Below are 22,553 nucleotides of genomic sequence, written 5' to 3' on the forward strand. Positions count from 1 at the left end.
CTGTCATCTCAAATCAAGAAATAATAACTTAAACTATGTCATAAATTAATATATATTTGAAAGGCAGAGCCATGCATTATCGTCTACTTGACATTCTCTGGAGTTGTTACTATTTGCATATGCAAACATAACTTATGACAAAACATGAGTTGAAAATGCTCATACACTTTATTCTGTCGTAATAACTATATATCTTCATAAAGGTTATTGTTTCAGCTCAAGTCATGTTGGTCTGTTACTTTTCATGTGTTTTCACTGGTTGTATTTAGGCAAAGAGGCAATTTGTTGAACACTGTAAGTGGTTCATTTAACGTAAGTTCTACACATCAGATATAGAAAACTTAGAAAACTTTGCACAAAATCTTGCGGTCATGACACTTTGTTGTATGGATATGTCCTTAATCTCAACCTTAAGATATTTTTGCCAACTAATTAACCATGTGATCCTAAGAGGAGCACACTCTTCCACTCACTTCTGCAAAAAATAATGCAAGAAAATCAAGTTAGAGCAAGTACAATACATTGGTTCCCTACCTTCTTTGCAGTACTTCCCTTTGAAGCGGGTGTGGGTGCAGTCACAGTGAACCTCTCCAAACTGAATAGAACAAAACCCTCCATTGAAGCATGGGTTTTGTTTGGTGCAGAGATACTCCAGGTCGCTCTCAATGCCCTGGCTATTTAACAGAATTGGAGGAATCTCCCCCACCTTCAGATTGGAGATCAGGCCCAGGAAGGGTGGCTCATACTTCGCTGTGCTAGATGTCAATGCCGAGAGACGCACATCTGGTGGGATTCCACCCACAAACAGGTCACTGACCACCGCCATTTCCTTCCTCTTTGACTTGACCTCAGCCACTTTTGTCTCCCCATCCACCATGAGCAAGGTCTCACGAAAGTTGCGGGTGAGCAAGACCATGTGCCAGCGATCATCATTCATCCGAGTCTCCATGTGCAGAGTGGCTGGCTCAGCACAGTGAATGGCAAAGCGCAACTGAAGGCGCCCACCAGCAATCAACAATTCCAAGAAGTCACAGTTCCCACCATCATCCAGGTACAGTACCAATGCTTGACTGACATTGGTCTTGAGACTGAAGCTTAGCTCACCCACTGATCCAGCTTCCCAGCGCCCGTAGCGTGCATACTGGCCTGGCGCCCCACCAAATTCCAACATCTTCACTGTAGTGAGCATGCTGAAAAGGGCCAGAGACCACATGGGCCAGCACAGAAATCTTAACCTTGTCATGCTAAAAGTTCCAAAGTTGAATTTGGAAACTTCTCTATTTGGCGCCTTGAAGGTCTAATGGTCCACAGAGCTAAGGCCTACCTTCACTCTGAATCAAAGTTGAAAAGAGTGAAAAATGTAAATGAGAATTATTTTAAAACAACTGAACTGGGAAATAAAAATCACTTGTAAAACAATCCTCACAAGAATCCTCACAAGACTTTTCCTGCCAATGAGCAGTTTTTCTTCTGCTCTCTGATGCTCTAATTCTTGTCCTTATCCTGACTCTCTTCTTCGTCTCTCCATCAGTTGGTGCCTCTGGGACTGAGGAATAGCAAGAGAGTAAAAAAAGAAATGGAGAATATAACAATTTTAACACAGCAGTTTCTTCAAAAGCTTCTTTGTCTTTCCTGAACCAAAATTTAATGTCTGTTTTAAGAATCCAGATTTCTGTGCAATTTCCAGGATATTTGCGCTTCAGCCAAAAGCTTGGGGGAAGATTATGATCTTTAAGGGGAGTGTGAGCAGAAGGGAAACTAAAGGGAATGGCAGAAGAGTTGACAGTCAAAGCTTTCCGGAATCAGCTGGAGCATACGTTGAGTTCATTTTCTTTTTTCGTTGTTGCATAAAACCACTCTCCAACCAAACTTTACGGAATGTAAAGATTTATGCAGGTATGGGTTCCACGGTTAGAAGGTCAGGTGACAATCTGGAAGAAAAGGAAAAGAATGAAAACAAACAACAAATATTAATTAACTGCAAACATTTGTGAGATTTCCACTTCAGCAAGTAAAGCGGTGTATTTAACTTTAACATAACAGTTTCCAAGGCAGTGCTAGGGGCTGTCATAGATTTTGGCAGAACTGGTAAACATTTGTAAATCACGCTGTATTAACTTTGCACAAACACATTGCACATGCATATGCAAAAAACACACGCACATTATTAAATCAAATGTAGTTCAGAGTGGAGTGCCGCAGAGTCAATAGCTATGTGAATAGCTGATCTTGAACCAGGAACCTGACCTTATTCCTTGGCATTAATTCTTGAGTGTGATTTAATTTCTATCATAGATAGTCTACAATTAAACATAGACTCAACTCTGCCTCTGCTTTCTTATGTTATCCTGTAGTGCTTCTGTTTGACAACATCAATGAAATGCAAGAGAAGGAGGGGGAGTGAGAGAAATACAAAAAGCAAAAGAGGCTGCAGACTGTATTCTATTAAATAAAAACTGGAATTCAGTTAAAAGCCAGGGCTGAGGCAAGAAGGTAGAGAGGAAAGAAGAAAATGTTTTTTTTTTTTTTTAAAAACATATTACTGTACTAGATTAAGCGTGTGTCAAGTCACTGTTTGATTGCTTCATTTTAAACCACTTCAGATCAGTACAGTAAGCTGTTGGACTGAAGGCATGGATGCACATATTTCGCAGTGAAAGCTTTGCTAAGATTATGTTTCTATCTAATTCCTGGACTTGTGCTGATTATGGAGATCCATTTAGAAATTAATGTACTTCCAGTTGACTTGCACATATTTTGAAATGATGAAAAGTTAATCGCTCCAGATTTTGTTTAAAAAATTAAAATAAGGCATTGTAGAGAGGAAAGCTTATACCGATCACAATGAGAAATAAATGCCTGCTTCTAATAGAAGTCTGGTACCCTAAGCTGTTCAAGTAAATAAAGGTCCAGGCCTATTTTTGAGTAAAAATCTCAGAGGGGCAAAGCTCAATGAAGATAGATTAGGGAGGACAGAGGGGACAGGCAGAACTGTGTGAAACTGAGAAAGGAGGATAAAATGATATTGGAGCCATTTCTCTTCGGGTGACATCGACACAAACAAAGATAGATAAGATAAGTAGAAATGTGTGAAAAGGACAGTAATTACAATAGTATCAAAAGCTCCTGGCAAAATTGCAATTGCAAACATTGTCTTTACCATCACCCACTCCCAGAAATAAATTGTATTGTATTGTATGCAGTAAATATATGAAATGACAAAAAAAGAAAATATTAGTGTTGTTTTCCTTCACTGGAGACAGTTTGTGAGCAGTAAAGAACAGAAATCTGATGCAGGACTTGATACTTTTCTTCTTGTTTGGTAAATAAAAAATTATATGCACGCAGCTCATATTGTCACCATAACTTTTTGATTCGTCATTATCATCTTGTTATGTGTAAGCGCACGTTGATGCGAAGCTTGACTACCTATGTTTGGTATGTGTGAATAAACAAAGGGGAACAGAGCTGGGTTAATGAGAGCATTTTCACAGCAATAAGGCAGAACTCATAAGTGAAATATAGATAGTTAGTTATGTTAGTATGTTTGCTACCGTGTTTGTGCTTAAAGAAAAGTGCTATTCATAGAATATAATCTGTACAAGTGTGAAGGTAGCTATTTGATTGAAGGTTACAGGAGTAAGATCTTAATTTTGATACCTTTGTCTAATTGTTATTGCCTTTGTTAATATTTTTTTTTCAGTTAAAGTGAAGAGTAAATGGTAAATGGACTTGTACTTGTATAGCGCTTTTCTAGACTAACTGACCACTCAAAGCGCTTTTAGTGAAATTAAATAAATTAAATAAAAAAAATTAATTTGTGTGTATCTATATCTGCATTTGGGATTGTTCCCAAATGTATCCTCTGTAATATTTGGCCATATTTGGCATTGTTCTTTCAAGACAATCCAGATTTGGTTAGTCCAATTTTTTTTCTTTGTTTTATAGCTGTAAGCATGGTATCCATCTCCCTCAATTCTTTCCTGAACAACAGGTCTCTCACTCACATTACTTGGCAAAACTGAACAGAAAGCAATCAGTACACACCCTCATAAACCCTAACCAGACTTTTAGTCCAAAGAGAACTCTACCACTCACAATAACCCCATGACCATGTGAAGCACAACTGACCCTTTTCCTTTAACATCGTACCATATGCCAAGTCTCGACAGAAACTGCTCCAAAGAGTATTAAGACCCATCCACGCTGTACAGCGAATCATCACATTTATCATTTACGTTTTCCCTTTTAAGACAACATTTTTTATTTATGTTTTGGTTTTCCAATTAAAATTCATGGAGTCAAACATAATACCGGTATCTGTGTGGTTAGGGTAACTGTCAGGGAATTCCTCAGCTTTCTTTTTTTGTTCTGGAGGAATGAGCTTTGATGCATGCAGTATGCCTTGGCATAAATGTGTGTTTTTGATTTTAATCCATCTCTTGCTGAGCTCCGCCTTGGCCCCAGGTCTTCAGATTCCCCACAGACAAGTCTACACCTGTTGTGTGAAATAGTGCCAGGCTTTCATCTTCTTTCTTCTGCAAACATTCAGCTCACAGACAATCAGATGAAGTTTGGCTTGAATAATTCACTGCCCATCAGGGCCACACAGAGTTCGGTGTTCTATATTTTAATTATTTTCTCCCAAGTGGAAACACTTTATTTAGAATTGTAAATAAGATAATAAAACACAAAGACCCATAAAAATGGCTGATGTGAATCAAACATTTATACAGCACAAATGTCTTTACAATGAATAATAGAGATGTAGGTCACAAAATATTTCCATGTACAAATAGCTTTCCTATGGGCTAATACGTTAATATACATGCATTATAAAGCTTTCATATGAAAACAAACATTCACACAGCATAACCTAGACAAGCAGGTCTATTAATCCTGGACTGTGAGAAGCTCACCAGTGTACCATCAGTCAGCATGAAGCTGCTGCTGCTGCTACTGCTACTGCTGTGCTCTAATTAACCAGAGCATCATGCAGAGCCACTTCTAATATTCCTGGTCAAGATGGAAAACAACTTCTTTTTTAACTTCTTAAAAAAGAAGTGGTAGGAGAGGGAATGGCACAGTGAAACATGAAAAGAAGCTGATGCCATGGCACTTCAAATACTGAGGGGAAGGATAATTGGTTCTTTTCGTCTTTTTTTTTTTTTTACCAGAGTAAGAACAAATTAAGGCCAACCTAACATTGCTTTAACACTGCTTATATTCACCACATCCAAGTGTCACTACAATATTAACCAAAGAGTTGAAAAATCATAACCTTTAAGCAAAGAGCCCAGCACTCTGGACAGTACAACAACTCCTGCAATTCAAACAGTCACATAAGCCATTTGTTTATACCCTTCAATACTCAATGGCATCCTGTGTAGACAAATATGACTCATTCTCAAGTCTGTCATTTGAGAAGCCACAAAGTCCTCAGAGGGAGAAAGGAAAGGGGTGGATGAGGCGGCTAAGCTAAGCACTGCGACCTCAACCATGGGCCTTTTTGTGATGCAAGATCGATTCAGTCATTAACACGACAACACTTTCAATAATGAATTGGATTAAATTTGACTATAACTAGATTGAATTATTGAATCCGGTGGCCCCAGATGGCAGCGACCGTTCCAACTCCTGTCTGTTTCTTCGCACAGTGGAGTTGGATAAACGCAATTTCAGTCTGCTTGCAATGTAATGTTGTAATGCTTGATTGACAATAAAGTTTGCTTTGACTTTGAATTAAAAAAATTCTTCAAAACACTTTGAGATGACTATTTTTATGAACGGTTGCTATGTTGATAAAACTTTATCAAACTGAATCGAATATACAGACATATATATCTCACAAAAGTGACTACACCCCTTTTTGTGAAGATTTTATTATATTTTTTCATGGGACAACCCTGAAGATATGACACACTGTAAAGTAGTCAGTGTACAGCTTGTATAACATTGTAAATTTGCTGTCCCCTCAAAATAACTAAACACACAATCATTTAGGTCTAAACCATTGGCAACAAAAGTGAGTACACCCTTAAGTGAAAATGTTCAAATTGTGCTTACTTTGCCATTTTCCCTCCCTGGTGTGTTTGCGATTAGTTAGTGTTACAAGGTCTCAGGTGTGAGTGGGGAGCAGGTGTGTTAAATTTGGTGTTATCGCTCTCACACTCTCTCATACTGGTCACTGGAAGTTCAACATGGCACCTCATGGCAAAGAACTCTCTGAGGATCTGAAAAAAAAAAGAATTGTTGCTCTACATAAAGATGGCCGAGGCTAGAAGAAGATTGATTGTGCTGCCAGTATTGGTGCAGAGGTTGAAAGGGTTGCGGTTCAGCCTGTCAGTTGTCAGACCATACACCGCACACTGCTTCAAATTTGTCTGCATGGCTTTCATCCCAGAAGGAAGTCTCTTCTGAAGATGATGCACATGAAAGCCCGCAAACAGTTTGCTGAAGACAAGCAGACTAAGGACATGGATTACTGGAACCATGTCTTGTGGTCTGATGAGACCAAGATAAGCGTATTTGATTCAAATGGTGTCAAGAGTGTGTGTGCAAGGTGAGGAGTACAAAGACAAGTGTTTTGCCTACAGTCAAGCATAGCGGTCGGAGTGTCATGGTTTGGTGCTGCATGAGTGCTGCTGGCATTGGGGAGCTACAGTTCATTGAGAGAACCATGAATGCCAACATGTACTGTGACATACTGAAGCAGAGCATGATCCCCTCCCCTCAGAAACTGGGCTGCAGGGCAGTATTCCAGCATGATAACAACCCCAAACACAGCTCTAAGATGACCACTGCCTTGCTAAAGAAACTGAGGGTAAAGTTGCTGGACTGGTCGAGCATGTCTCCAGACCTAAACCCCATTGAGCATCTGTGGGGCATCCTCAAACAGAAGGTGGAGGAGTACAAGGCCTCTAACATCCACCAGCCCTGTATTGTTGTCATGGAGGAGTGGAAGAGGATTCCAGTGGCACTGCTGGAAAATAATGGGGGCCGCACAAAATATTGACACTTTGGGCACCATTTGGGTGTGTATTCACTTTTGTTTAGACCTAAATCACTGTGTGTTTAGTTATTTTTAGGGGACAGCAAATTTACACTGTTATACAAGCTGTACACTGATTACTTTACATTGTATCAAAGTGTCATATCTTCAGTGTTGTCCCATGAAAAGTCATAATAAAATCTTTACAAAAAGTCACTTTTGTGAGATACTATAAATACATATAAATATATATATATATATATATATATATATATATATATATGTATATATACTAGGGGTGTCAAAATGAACATGTTGATGCCAATTGACTGATTGATTTATGGAATTAATGCAACACAATTTTTTTTGTCATACAATTAACCACTCCAGTGGGGAATTAAAGGAAAAATTACAAATATTGGGAAGGACAATGCACGCAATATGACAGCTGCAGCTCGACTACTGCTTACTTATACATGCCATGAATTTGCTCACACTGTGTAAAGAAGCATCACGGCAAGCCTCGCTGACAGTAGATTTGTGAATGTTTTGGCCAAACGTCATAGAATTGTTGGCCACTTTAAGCACAGCCTGGCAAACACCATGGAGCTTCAAGTGCAGCAAGCGACCCTTGGGCCTTGCTGCGAAAATACTAACAATGCATGGCTCCAGTTTGCAATAACACTGGATCCACGTTTCAAAGACTTGAGCCTACCTAAGAGTGAAAGAGAAGGGGTGTGGGCCACACTTGGAAGCATGCTGCATGTACAGTCTCCCAGAGGGTCTCTGTAGACCTCTCAAGATGGGCCACCCAGGAGGAAAATTAACCTTCTGCTGATGGGGTCAGATTCAGAATCAGATGAAGAGGTGCAGCCTGACAGAGCCATACACACGTACAGAGCAGAGCCAAGTATCAGTATGGAGGACTGCCCCTTGCAGTGGTGTGCTGCTCAAGCTGGCCCGCAAATAGCGATGTGAAAAACTCTTCTCAGTTGCAGCCCACATTGTTCATAAAAAAGGTCAGCTTTAGATTCAGAAAATGTTAACCAGTTAGTTTGCCTCAGCAACTGGCTAAAAGAAAACTAGGTGGAAGGGCCACATTTAATTGTGCGACGTTAACCGAGAGCTGTAAAGTGGTGTGGTGATTAGTGCAGTTGCCTCATAGCCAGAGGGTTCCAGGTTTGATTCAAAGCTGGGGGCTTTCTGTGTGAAGTTTGCATGTTCTCCCTGTGTATGCGTGGGTTCTCTCCAGGTACTCCAGCTTCCTCCCGATGTCCAAAAACATGCATGTTAGGTTAATTGGCGACTCTAAATTGTCTCTAGGAGGGACCGTGAGTGTGCATGGTTGTGTGTCTCGTTTGTCTCTATGTGGCCCTGTGATGGACTGGCTCTTGCCCAGTGATAGCTGGGATAGGCTCCAGCCTCCCCGCGACCTTAAATTGGATTAAGTGGGTATAGAAAATGGATTGATGTTAACCAAGAACAAATCATATGAAAAGAGTGCTTTGTTATTTGACAATCTAAAAACACACCAGTATGACTTAGTATGACTAAGGCAAAGAAAAACAATACAGTGGTTGTTAACATGAATGATTCGACATCAACCAGCACCTTATTTGCTTTTAAGATGTTTTCAATATTCAAACACACTGTGAAAGTGAAAGCAGTGTATTGTTGATTTATTTTGTTATAAGTGTCAATGCTATTATTCATTTGTACACACTGAATTTAGATAAATTAGGTTTCATCAGTTTTATTTTGATGAGAAGACAAGATCTGTAGATTAGCAGGAATGTAGCACAATATGGATGTGACAGCAGTGTTATGTTTAAATGAAAAACGGTAAAGGGATAAATAATCATGATATCAAGTGATATCAAAGTTCTTTGTTTAATAAGTCGATCAATAACCAAGGCTATTCAAGGGGCTGGAAAATGTTATTTTAAACTATACGTACCAAAAACATGAGAGCTTCCCCTGTAAACACGCATCAATCAAACATGCATCAAGTAGTTCAGTGACAACAGAGGTTAAGAAAATCAGATTTATCAATGTTAGCAAGTTACTCATGGGTGCAATTAGATCCCTGATCAAACCAACAAAATAGGAAAAAAAAGGGGACAGGCGGAGAGGAGAGGAGGGGGATTGACTGTGAATAACAGAGAGACAGATTTGCACAAAACACTAATCATCCTCCACACAGTTATGCTATTGGATCTGCTTTCCTTCTGTTAAGTCGTAATGTATCAAAGAAAAGAGAAAGAAAAAGATACTTTTGCAGATTTATTATAAAATTAACATATGGCTGAGTGCTCATCTAGGCTCTGAATATAATTCTCAATTGTGTCTCGATCCCTTTTTTTCTTCTGACACCAATCACCTACTAATGCTTTTCAGTTGCAATCACATGTATCCCTCCTTGTTTACGATTATCTAAAATCAGGACTAATTAATATCGGCAATAGGCTTGATATGGATGTCATTCACGGTTCAGGTGCTGGACTGATGTCACTAACCCGCATATGGATCCAGACTCATATCAGAATGTTATTTGGGGAAGTAAGTAGGTTTTTCTCATAACATCGTTACCAACTCGGTAATATTGTTGCAGAATTTAGACGCTCTTCAGACCACGTCAACATATTTTTACCCAAAACAAAGTACCCAGGAAAGCACCTAACCTCACAACTAAACCAATCAGTTCTTTTTCTGTTACGGTCTCTCAGGTTACTCTCCCCAACCCACTGAAGGCACAGAAAAGAGAGGGCTCTATCTTCTACACTACAAACCCATATCCATCAAAGAACAACGTTTGCAGCAAATTTAGGAGTGATTAATTGAACCTGAAGTGGAAACTCATGTGATCTCATTTTGTAGATAGTGACTAAGAGGTGAGAGAAGCTCTTTAGGTGACAAGGATGTGATTGTGAGTATGAAAGAATCCCTCTGGTGCTTCTAATGTAATCATCTGATGGAAATATAAATACAGCTAAAAATATAGACAATATGACAGACAGTGCAATGTGGTGTATCAAATGTATGCAATGTATCAATCCCTCATGTAACAATACAATATAGAGTCACATAATATCAATAATGGTAATAATGTTCAAAAGGGTCCAGTATTTGAATTGGTTTTGAACCCAAAAAAGTAGATTTGTTGCATCTTTACATTCATCACTATTATATTTTAGTTTTAAATATTTCCAACCTTCAACAAGATCCATGCTATCAGTGTTGTGTAAGTAGTGTGTCAGGAAGTACACAGGATAGAAATGACCCTTCAAATACTTGATATGCATTACTGTATGTGTGTACATTTTGGTGCCCCCATCAGTAGCAAAGGCAAAAAGTATGCAGTTACGAGCAAAAACAAACTCAAGTCACTTTGCATGCATGAAAAGTAAAATGTTTGCTGTAGGGTGTGGGAATGTGGGTATAAAAGCTTTCTGTGTTCAAGTGTGAGTGTAACTGTCTAAATGTGAATGTTTTAGTGGAAGGCACTAGGCTCACTGGCCAGGCCTCAAGACTTTTTGTTCCAATTAACCGGCCCAGCAGCCCGCAGCTCTACTGGCCTTATCTGAGAGAAAAAGGAGGAGAAGAAAGACAGGTAAGTATAGAGGAAGACAGCACATAGACAAGACAGAAGGGGCTGGGAAGCATCAAAAAGACAAACCGGAGAGCAACAGGATGAGAGAACGATTAAAGGGAGAACTTTCTCCATAGCAATCTTGCCGGGAGAAGCTTCTGCCAACTCGCTCACCATCTTTTAAGTTCAACCTCTCAAACCTCTCAAACAGACACACACATATAAGACACAAATATACACACTCACTGCATTCCATCACCCTCTTGTCGTCAGAAGACAAAGGACTATCGTGATGAAAATCACAAATCTGGTGTAAAAAAGAGAATCTGATAGCATTCAAGCACGACAAGGTATTGTGTCTGTCTTAATAAGGAAGCAATGTACAGTCAAAATGGTCAACATTTAATGTCAACTGAGGGATATTTGGATGAATAAAATACAACTGAAATTAAGTAACAATATATTTTCTGAATTCCTGTTCAGTAAAACTAAGAGGAAGTGAAACATTGCTGTTAACTGCCTGCCCGAGAAGTATCAAAGCTTGTCAACTTTTACTTCAAATTATTTTTCTGAATTGAAGTTCACCTCAACAGAGTTGGTTATTTGACCACACAAAGCAATTCAAAGTCAGTTGAACACACCTACATTTTTGTTATTTTTGATGCTATGTCTTGACGAGAAGCCCAGTGGAGAACAGAGATCAACAACTCGGCAGGCAGGTTGAAAGCCTATGAAAACCCATCTACAAACAGCTGACTACTGAGAAAGGCTCACAGACAGTGGAACCGAGACACACCATTTGAATATGACTGGCCATCGACCTGGTGTGTTCAGAGCTGACTAACTGGGCTACTGCCAACCAAAAGTAAGGTCTACTATCTTCTTCTATCCTTTAGACAGTACTGTGTCTCAAGAGGCACAGTATTTAAAATGATAAATTACTTCAAAGTTGTTAGCTTTCAAACCGTAAACTCTTCCAAACCATAACTTCTTTCCTATACCGCCATACATAGTCCATAGGCAATTAATTTTTACCACAAACTTTTTCTGTCCTGTTTGTATTTTAAGGTTCATGTTTTTGATTAAATCTATCAATTTATAGTTAATATATAGTAAACAATTTGTTGTTGAATGTTTCTTTATGTAACTTTGGTCAATTCAGATGAGAATTCTTGAATAGCTCCATGAGTTCCTACTGCTGAAAGATGGTGCCCCTGTTTTCAAGGTTTTTAATACCATAGTGAGTACGCTATAATGTATAGCATGTAACTCAAACAATAACATAACTGTGAAGTCATGTAAAAAGTTGGGTTTTTCGAAGAGGAATCACAGATGAAGATTTGCTTGTCTTATCTCAGCTTAGTTTGATGAGAAAACAATTGTCTCATCTCAAACAATGCCTTATAGTTCCATCAACAGAGAAAACACATTGAAGCTGAAACTGCACGACTGTTTTGTGTATGAATCCCGTGCTTCCTGTCCAGCTCCAATTGCTATTCCAGTGAAGCAACAGCCCTCTTATTTCACTTCCCAATGTGCACACACCAGCCTCCTCTCTTCATGTTTAAGTCTCTCCCACCAGAGATGGGAGCACAGAAGGAAAGGACAGATGCAAGACTAGAGGTATCGGGCATACATCAAATTGAGAAGTCATTTTAAACCAATGTCAATAGAATAGGCCGTGTGACACATTTACATCATCTAATCATTGTTTTGTTCAAGCATACAGATATTTCTTTATTTCTGTGAGGCGCACATTTACTTTCATTCAGTTTACATTGTAGGATTAACATTCCACAACCCCCTTCAGACATCACAGAGGCCAAAAAGCCTTTAGCAAAAGATAAATTGGCGTACAATAGCTCCTCCAGACAGCAACCTCTCACCGCGCTCCTCTGTCCTCCAGGTGCATTTTAGGAATTGAGACATCCCTCAAAACATTATCTATAAATAATTTCTGGGTCACAGGTTCCAGCAGTTGTTAATCCCCTAAAAACAAACTGGTCTTCTTCAAAATTGTACAATTAAAATATGTTCCATTAAAAAAACATAAAACGGCCCCACTCTTTCCTCCACATTCACCGAATGGCCATCTATAAATATTCTATTGTGGCTTCACCCACATCCTCACCTACCCACAGATGACACTGCCTGTCTACGGTATGCAATGGCAAAAAAAATGCTGAGGTAATTTGGCCGTACGTGTTCAAGAAAGAGTTGATGGACATGCACTCTGTGATGTTTCGCAGATAAATGGCTGGAACAGCTGCAGACTCTATCATTGCAGTGGCAATGCTCGGTTGTTTTGGGATCAAATTTGCAAAGCAGCAGCCTAAAACATGAAGACTGCAGGCCAGTGTCTCTACAATTGTTGATGGTAAACTATGATGTCTCCAAATAAAGCCACTTCTGTTGTAGCTTACAACAACATAGCTATGATGCCACAACCATAAACAACATGTCAGGCCTGCAAACTTCACAGCAAGAGCAAAAACGCGGGAAGTACTGCCTCATTCTTAATGCTACTGCCTTCTCCACCTAGCTTGGGCTCGCTTCTCATTTCATTTTTTGGTAGCGTCTCATTTCATCGGTTTAGGGCATGCAAACCCCCTTTCTAAAGGTTGTTGGAGGTGCTCTGCGAATTCAAAGAAGAAGTTTGCAGCCAGAGGTATTGATAGCTGATTTTGCTCATGATTTGTCTTTGTAATACATTTAAAAAAAAAACATCAGACAAATATGTAAACACTGTAAAAATTGAATTGTCATTGTTGAGGGACTTATAGATATATATACTGAAAAGACTCAAGCAGCTTTTGAAACAGACAACTGGTACAGCTTTGTAAGTCAAAAATTTAGTTTATAATGACATAAGGAACAATGAAGTTGGAAAGTTTAACTAGTTAAGTTAAAAGAAATTTAAGAAGTCAAGATAATGTCAACTGATTTCAGCCATCATATGAATACTGAAATAATTCTTATCTGAAATAAGCCTGTTGTTATGAACTGCTTTACCACTAATTGGCTCAGAGTTTAAAGCTTGTATACTTAGCAGGTTGAGAACAACCTAAACTTCTGAAAAGAATATCACCACAACAAAGGTTTTTTAAACAAAACAGGTATATCGATACCTCAGCAACGGCTGATAGAGGGTTGTATTATTGTAGTAGCAGCAAGGGAATCTGGGGACCAACTAAGCAATAAACTAGGGCCTGGATATTATGCTCAGCATTCCAGCTTAGCGATTTCCACTGATGTAAGGGCGGCAATATGATTACTAAGAGTCAAGGCTCACAGATATCTGCAGCAGGTGAGCAATGTGTTTAATTTCACAGACCTTGTAGACTCACTGAGCTCATTATTGGCCTCTCAATTCACTCACTGCACTTCCTATGGTGGCATATTGATTTGGGTAATATAGTTGAAAGCTGTGTCTAACAAACGACCTCTCACCAAGCTTCTCCCATAGTAGTTCTTAGTATCCAGTCTGTCACTATCAGACTTTTTCCGTTTTGAGATGCTATGACAGAAGTATCTAAGAATAACCGATGGGTAATGGAACTGACACAGCACTGAAAACATTTAATCTGTTCCTCTTTAGCTCAGCTCTAAATTTGAAGGAGTAGGAACACGCACATGCATTCAGTGCTACTTTGTGAATCACAACAACAAAGTGGCAAGAATTTGGCTTGAAAATATGAGGTGACACAGCTCTGTGAGTGCATGTATATGTGATAGGGAACTGACTGTGGGATCAGATTACAGAGGATAATGCACACTCCCTCAAAACCCACAAATTGGGGAACCGAACTTAACAAACTACATCCTCTGTCCAAACAGCTTGAGTGGGGCAAAGCAGCTGACTCTAAGTTCAACTGAAGCCACTCAGTACCTCAGGATTTACTGCCAAAACCAAGTGCAACAGCTGAAAAACACTGGTTCATCTGATCGATACAAAATGCACTGACTATGACCTTGTAAAATCCATCCATGTTGGAGAGGGTCTAGATGTTGTCTTGGGAAAGTAAAGTAAAATGCTGATGATCACATTATTTTGAGATAAAATCGATATGCTCACCTATTGATTGGTCACCTTAAGAGATGCTGGAATTTATTTTATGCAGTGCATTGGCAATGAACACTTGTGAGTACTTCGTGTTTGCCTGCATGTGTTGCACATCAATTACAGCTCATATTCAATGTCCTCACAATACTCGATATATAGTATACAAAGCATCAACCACTAATAATGAGAAGTTTGATGCGGGACATATTATGCATCAATGATGCATGTAAGAATAATTTTGCAATAAGTAGAATAGATATGTCAGAGTCAGTATTTGTTTTCTCCATGCAAAAAAAAATAACAAGCTTCTGTCGTGTGGATCATCTATTTTCACAGCATTAGTGTGTTACAGGAGTATGTCATATATTTCCATGTTTGTTTGGACTGTATATGAACTTTGTCCAAAAATTTAGATCACTATGTTTTCTACTTTGTGCTTTTATATGTGGAAATATTGAGAAAGGTACTGTTGAAACACTGACAGTTTTAAAGGAAACAAGGTCAATTGTTTCAATTAAAATGTGATACCAAGCAGAGATTTGCTTTGGCTAAAAGTGTCTATCCTCAGAAAAACTTTACAAACTGTCTTGTTTCTCAACTAGTCCACAATAAAGACAACTGGTAAAGATTCACACAAATAAAGGCTTAAAAATCTTAGTAAGCACTCACCCATGAGTGAATTCAAAATGAATTTCAAATTATGACAGCATCTCTCTTTCAGAGGTGTTTACACTGCAAAATCATAAGCGTAACCACATTTTTTATATGACTAAGTGAATGAAAGTCAGGACTCACAGTGCCTACTCAGTGGCACTAAACCAAATATAATGCAACAGAAATAACATATTGCATAACGACTCTGCTCACTTTAAACATAAAAACAGGGGCCCAAGGTCCTCACCAATAAAACTGCATAGAAACCAGGTAAAGGTATACATATCAACAAAAGGCAGAAACGGCGGGCCAAAACAATATGATTTGTAAAACTGTGGGCAAACACATCTTCAGTTAAATTCACTTTTCTAATCATAGTCCATTAGTATTAATTCCCACCCTCTCTGCAGTCATGTTTACAGCAAATGGTCAATGCAAAGCATCTTAAAGTTGCTTTGCACGTCAATTTATTCTTTCAACAAACAAATCAAGGTGCTTTTAGCCAGGAAATATTTACTCATACTTTAAGTATTTAATTTATGTTGTTTTCAAGCAGTGCCAGTGCAATCATCATATAATGTAGGATTTTTATTTTTACAGCAATAAGGCTGTTTCCACTTTACGGAAATTGTAATAGCAATAATCAGTTGAATCCAACACCATGGAATGTTGCAAAAATAGAAGTCTGACAGGTGGACACACGTAATTAATGTGTTACTTAGTTTTTATTAGATGCATTTTGATACCAACTAACAGGGAGGATATATGTGGGAGCTTTTCTGTGCACACTTAATGTGTGTTGGTGTTCGGGTAGTGTGTTGGAGTTTTACACACTACTGCTTGGTGATACATGCACGGCAGCAGATATTAAGAGTCAAGATTAGATTTGTCAGCACTTCTTTAATAGCATTTCAAGCTATTATATTTTACATATTTCACAGTTCACATCAAATTGTATTATTATTTCATATAGACTGTTTAAAGACTGAAATCAATTAAAACTCTCAGGTTTTCCTTTGTACTTTTCTAAGATTTTTCTTTTTTGCCTTTACTCAAAATGTCTTAATACTTTTACATGAGAAGTGACTGAATGCCTCAGTTTTCTTCTCACTCTCACACACACACACACACACACACACACTCACACATTCATGTCAATTGTCATGCAGCTCGTTCTGCAATAAGTGGCGGCAGTGAAGCAAGAGTCGGACCCAAAGAGACACAGAGAGTAATACAATTAAGGTCTCAATCAGTTTTATAGGTAATAAAGTATTCTATTGATAATACCATAGGTTACCTAAAATATTATTTATCATTATCAATAGTAAAATTAAATATCAATAAATTTATCATTTAAAAAAAAAACAAAAGACCTTTTTTCTTCAAAGCAAAATAATTCCTAATGAAGCTTCTCATTCAATTTTGTCGTCTTTTCACCTCCACTCTGTGGGCTGTTGAAAATTGCGACCATTGGTCAACCACAAAATGTTTCAATGTGGAGAGCAAAACCTGAGAAAGAATGTCCATGCTCGCAGGGCTATACTGTCGACAGTCTTCCACGAACTTAAGATACACTGTGTCCTAGAAGATGCTTGACGTTAGGGTGGACACTTTTTTCTTGAATAAACCTTTTAAATTGGCAATAAGGAGGAGTGTTTAGCATATTGCTGACAAACACAGGGGATAGGTGGGCGTGAGGCTTCGGCTCCTGGAGAAATACACACTCGAAGCTTTACGGGGGACACGAACAGCATTAGATTATTTCAGCATGAATGAAATAATTGGATTTCATACCACATTTGAAAAAAAAACACTGCTATATGTTAAAAGGTGTACATGAATTAAAAAATAATAATAAATAACCCCAGCTGGTCGCAATGGATCTGTAACATGCGATACGATATGTATATAAATAGGTTAGGCTCTCATAGCTAATTTCTCCAAACTGGCTTCAGTTTATCATCATCAGTGTTGCAAATCTTTCACGTCTCCAAAATGCTTGAGGAATCTGGTCAGAGGTTATCTATAGGTGTACACCCTCTTCGAGTAAGTTTGCATTTAATAGATCCAAAACTATGTCTCTAAGAAATGAGGCCTCCAGTCTCTTAATAAACCTGTATTAAAAACAGTCTTTTAAACAAGGCTGGTATCAATAGGACAAAGTTACTTTAAACCTCTAGTGCTGCCTGCACCACTGTTCTGAAGCACTATTCTGTTTTATGCTTTATTCCTCAAACAGTGAGTGAAGATGTCAAGCCCAAAACCTTTACATAAAGTGGCACTGTCAAAGAGTTTTGTGAGATGGTGGATATGCAACTTGTTGGGCCAGAGGCATTCACTAATGATGTTAATGAAGTTTTGATAGGTTAGAATTAAAGAATTAGAGACAGAAAACATTCCTGAAGAATTACTTGTCTAAAAGGTTTTGCCTTTAACTCTTATTTTGATAAACTAATAACTGAGTAGCTCAATGTCCTCAGGGCACATATTTTGTTTTTACGCATTTCAATAAATATCGCTCTAAATGCTGTCTTTTATAATTTGTACAAAATAAAACTTATATCCAGTACAGTGTTTACCCTCCTAAACTCCAGCTAATCACAAGTCCCAAAAACAACAGTAGAAGAAAGGCATGGAGCCAACTGGGGCATTAAAGCAAGGTCTCCCTTACCACACAGAAGTGGGGGGTATACTGCATGGGAGAAGAAACCTGGGGTGAAGAGGAAGAAAGTAAGACTTTTTAGTAGACATCTAAGCTTTTAGTGGGGACACAAAGGCACAGACAAGATTTCATGGGTGCAGATCTAAGTCTGTAGCTTTTCAGATGACAGGGAGGCCAAGTGGGAGTAAATTTTGAGTCAAGGTCAGAAACACCTAAAGCAGAGAACACATTGGGGATATAAATAACCCAGTTTGAAAGATAAACACTCATTACGGAGGCAGTGTAGGAAACAAGAGAAGTTCTCACGAGAGAGTAACAAGTACAAGAAGACAGGGAGCTCTGGGCTCAAGGGACATGGCAAAGGGGGACATCTTTGTACGAGAATTTTACTTTGGATGTCTGACCAAATGTACATTTCTGAGTATTTAAACTGTATCAAGTGTGTGTGTGTGTGTGTGTGTGTAGCACTTTATGCATCCAGGTGTGGGTAGCCTGGGAGGATTTGCATGCGTTCAAAAAAGCATGCCTGTGTACTGAGGCACACAATGTGGAGCATTGTGATGAGGAATGCAGGCAATAATGGAGAAAGCCCAAACCATGTTGGGAGCAGGAAGGTAAGAGGAACAGAGCGAGGAGAGAACATCCAATTCAATTTGGAAACTGTGCCGGCTCACAGTACAAACACAAAGGCTTCATTACAGGCAGATTCCTGTTGAAGGCTGGAGCTAATTCACAGTCTTTAAACACAAGAAGAGAAAATGGCACGGAGGGAATGCGGTGGGTGAGATGAAGGGAGCAACAAGAGGATCAGTGAGGCAGAGAAGTGAGGTAAAATCAGCAGGAGAGATACAGGGAAAAAGTGAGGAAAGACCCAACAGGAGTTGGTCTACATTAGGACCGAGGGTTTTCGATGCCAGCATTGCTCCTAGGAGCATACTAATGCACTTCTAGAATGGAGCATTGAGCAGAAGAGTAATGACTTCCATTATGTGTCTCTACGCATGTGAGAACAGGAGGCATGTTATTGCATTCATAAATCTAGCTACGCATTAAATAATCAACATCATATATGACTGTCTTGTGTAAGAATGGAGATGAAAACTGATTTGTTCATTGATAGATAAAGCAATTGATTGATGTGTTGAGTCATGTATTTAATAACTTGTGAGCCTTTTGGTTCATTTGAGGTATAAGCTTTTCAGCAAATTTATTTATATGCATACATACATACATGCATACATACATCCCACTACAAGATTTACTCTATATCCACATACCGTTACCTCAACCTGCTTCTTAACAGTTTACCAAAAGACATCCCAGGAAGCAGAATTTATACAATGTAAAAAATTTCATTTGTGTAAGACACGCATCTATTAAACTGGCAAGATAGAATAAAATCTTAATATTAATCAGTTTCATATGCATATACCAACATTTTTTTTTTAAATGAAAAATGCTTCAGCAAAGTAAAAGTATTTACTACCGGTACAAGATTCTCATTTTATTCTAACAATGACAAATATCCATCATGTGTCTTTTTGATAAAATCATTAATTTACTCACCCAAGAGACTTCACTAATAATGCCATTCATTACATGTATTGACATCCCTCTACAGTGGAAAAACTGTCTGTCTCTATAAGAGCTAACCAGAGCAGCTTCTCGCTGTTGGTTGAAGGTCAGTGAATCAATGGATGCTGACCCCTGCCCTATTCCCCTTCTCTCACTGTCTGACACAAACTGTGAGGCACTGAAGGACAGCTACACTGCAGAGGTGTCTGCCATTCTCATGCACACATATACAAACACTCAGCATGACACAAGCACCAGGGGCAGACAGAATACTGACGTTTGTGGTCCCAGGTGGAATGCCTGCCAACTGGGTGGAAATCAGGCTGTTGTCAGAATGAAAACGGAAATAGACCACAAGGACAGAGAGAAGCAGACAGAAAGATAGAATGAACAGCATATTAAAAATTCAACGCTGTGCCAAAGTAAAAATGAGTGCCATAATTTGTTGCCTGTCAACTCAAAAAACTCATGTGACAAGGTGAAGTAGGAAGAAAAAGAGAGGAGTGAAGCCAATACTGGAAGGCGTACCTGCACGTCACATTAGACAGCAACAAAAAAAACAAAGGAATGGAGAAGAATCAGTGATGATGAACTATGGGTCAGAGTGAAAAGGGTTGAATGGGATTAGCATTAGACCTTTTCATGCATGATAGAGATGAGATAGATCAGCTTGATCAAGCATTTGACAAACAGTCCATCAAAATCACCATAAAGGAAAACACCCTGTGTAAATCATCACTTGCATACTCGTGACTTGGCTAAACACTTTGCACTCAGGGAGAATATGATCAGCCTGGCAGCTAAGTGAATACTACCCTCTGCTATGCTCAGATGGTGCTGGGTGAATCAGCACATCAAAGAGAAAAACTGTGCTATGTAGGCTAACAGGTGACAACAATCCTCCAGGACTCTCTCCTCAGCAACCTTGACAGTGTGGAATATGTCAAAGACAAAAAAAAACAATCTACCCATCAGACCATGCAGAATTTCAGCTACTCTTCCACAGGTTTAGCTCAGGACTGGCGGATACCTCCACCCAAAAGGCAGGAAAGAACCAGGTAACAAAGGACAGACTGACTTACTAAACTTTTTTAACAAAAAAAGTCTTGACATCAGTCAATGAAATGTCTGTAAATGAATTACAACTATCATACATTTTGGACTGGACCTTAGGTTTAAAAATAGGATATTCTACTCATAACCCTTATGATAACAAGTAACATTGATCCTAAATGATTATCTAATTACATTTGTGGTTACATTTAAAAAAAAAAAAAGAAAACATGACAGCAACCATTTGGATGTTTGCAAAATAAAAATAGAATTTCATGATGCTTATGTAGCACTCTGCAAGTTTCATTCTTGTCCTCTGTGTTCCTATAATCTATCTCGATCAGCCATAACATCAAAACCACATGTAAGCTGAGCAGCACTTCTCATCTTGATCCAACAAAGCAACAAAGCAGGCCTTCTTGCTGTCCCATCACAAACAATCTCTGCTGTCACTCTGTTTAATGAGTGATAAAGGGGAGCAGCCCCCGTGAACGAGCTCTTTACCCATATGTAATGTTAAACCTGTAGTTTTTTCCCCAAACATAGACTCTGCTATTATTTTACGTGCAAATATGACTGAAACCATTTTTTTTTTTTTACTGTATAGTATATCAGAGAATACTGTAACCAAATTGAAAGAGTCAATTCCATTACTATTTTCTTTAATATTTTCTGCAGCCAATATAGCAGCAGGCGCCAGCTACCTAAACTTCTTCACAGAGAAACGGCTTCAATGTCAATGCTGTCCTATGAAAAGAGGTTCCTTCCTTTACTTTGCAGGTGTTTGCTTTAAAGCAGACTTCAAGACAGCTGGAAAGAAATAGTGCTCCAATAGTCTGAGAATAAGAAACAATCTTAAGTTTCCTTTCAACACTGTGGCAAGGCTGAGTAAGAGTCCTAGACCAGGACCTAGATCAGTAGTGATGACTTAATGAGTTTCATCAATAAAACTGTTTCTATTGGAGAGAAAATCTGTGGAATCCTCTCACTATTCACTGATATAATCAAGGACTGCAGCTTTAGAGGTGACTGTAGAACCACAACTTTGTAATGATTAAACAGATATGACCTACTTGAAGAGTTTCAATCAGGATTCTGAGCACATTATAACATGTAAACAGCAGTATTCAAAGCTACAAATTATGTCCTCTTTGCGTCTGATTGTGGACTTGTGTCTGTGCTTGTCCTGTTGGATCACAGTGCTGCATTTGATACGATCGATTGCAACATTCTATTTTGGAGATTTGTACATGTTACTGGATTAAAAGAACTACATTTGACAGGTTTAGTCATATTTATCTGATTAGTTCCAGCTTGTTTAAGTGAATAAGGGACTTTCCTCACATACCAAAGTCAGTCATGGAGTTGGTAGAGATATATACTGTGGATGCCACTACCTTGGATTTTAAGATCACCTTCTTTCACCTTCTTAATATTGGCAAAATTATCACTAATATTTCTGCATCATCTCAGTGATACAACAACAAAAAAAAACTTGCATGCATTTACAATTTCAAGATTTGACTACTGTAATTGTTCATTATTGAGCTGTCCTAAAAGATATGTGAAAACCACTTGATGATCCAAAATGCTGGAGCTGGAATTTGGATGAGAACTACATGGGAAGATCATATTTGTGCAATTTTGGCTTCTCTTCATTGGCTGTTAAATCCAGAATAAAATTAAAATGATTTTTGTTGCACATAAAGATCAATATTCAAGATATTCAGTATTTTCCATGAACTTTTTCTCACACAGCAGGCTTACTTGTGGTTCCTAGAATTTCTAAGAGTAAAACAGGAGAAAAGGCAGAGCCTTCAGTGTTCAGGCCCCTCTTCCTTTGAACCAGCTGCCCATTTAATTTGGGGAGAAGACACCCTCTCTACCTTTAAGATTAGGTTTAAAACCTTCCATTTTGCTAAAGTTTATAGTTATGGATGACTCAGGTAGCCCTGACAGATCCCTT

The 22,553-nt window shown here is 38.6% G+C and overlaps 1 protein-coding gene across 5 annotated transcripts in view; it reads right to left on the reverse strand.

The window, feature by feature from the left end:
• nrxn2b (neurexin 2b) overlaps window positions 1-22,553 on the reverse strand; it is a 634,570-nt gene that overhangs the window by 546,856 nt on the left and 65,161 nt on the right. For all 5 annotated transcript variants that reach the window (XM_072375804.1, XM_072375805.1, XM_072375806.1 and 2 more), the window contains exon 2: window positions 535-1,931. In XM_072375804.1, the coding sequence (XP_072231905.1) occupies window positions 535-1,243 (709 nt within the window). In that variant the 5' untranslated portion in view covers window positions 1,244-1,931. The remainder of the gene's footprint in view (window positions 1-534; window positions 1,932-22,553) is intronic.

The sequence above is a fragment of the Leuresthes tenuis genome, unplaced genomic scaffold (genome assembly GCF_036924035.1).
Source record: "Leuresthes tenuis unplaced genomic scaffold, fLeuTen1.0.hap1 SCAF_22, whole genome shotgun sequence".
In the NCBI taxonomy this organism is placed as follows: domain Eukaryota; kingdom Metazoa; phylum Chordata; class Actinopteri; order Atheriniformes; family Atherinopsidae; genus Leuresthes; species Leuresthes tenuis.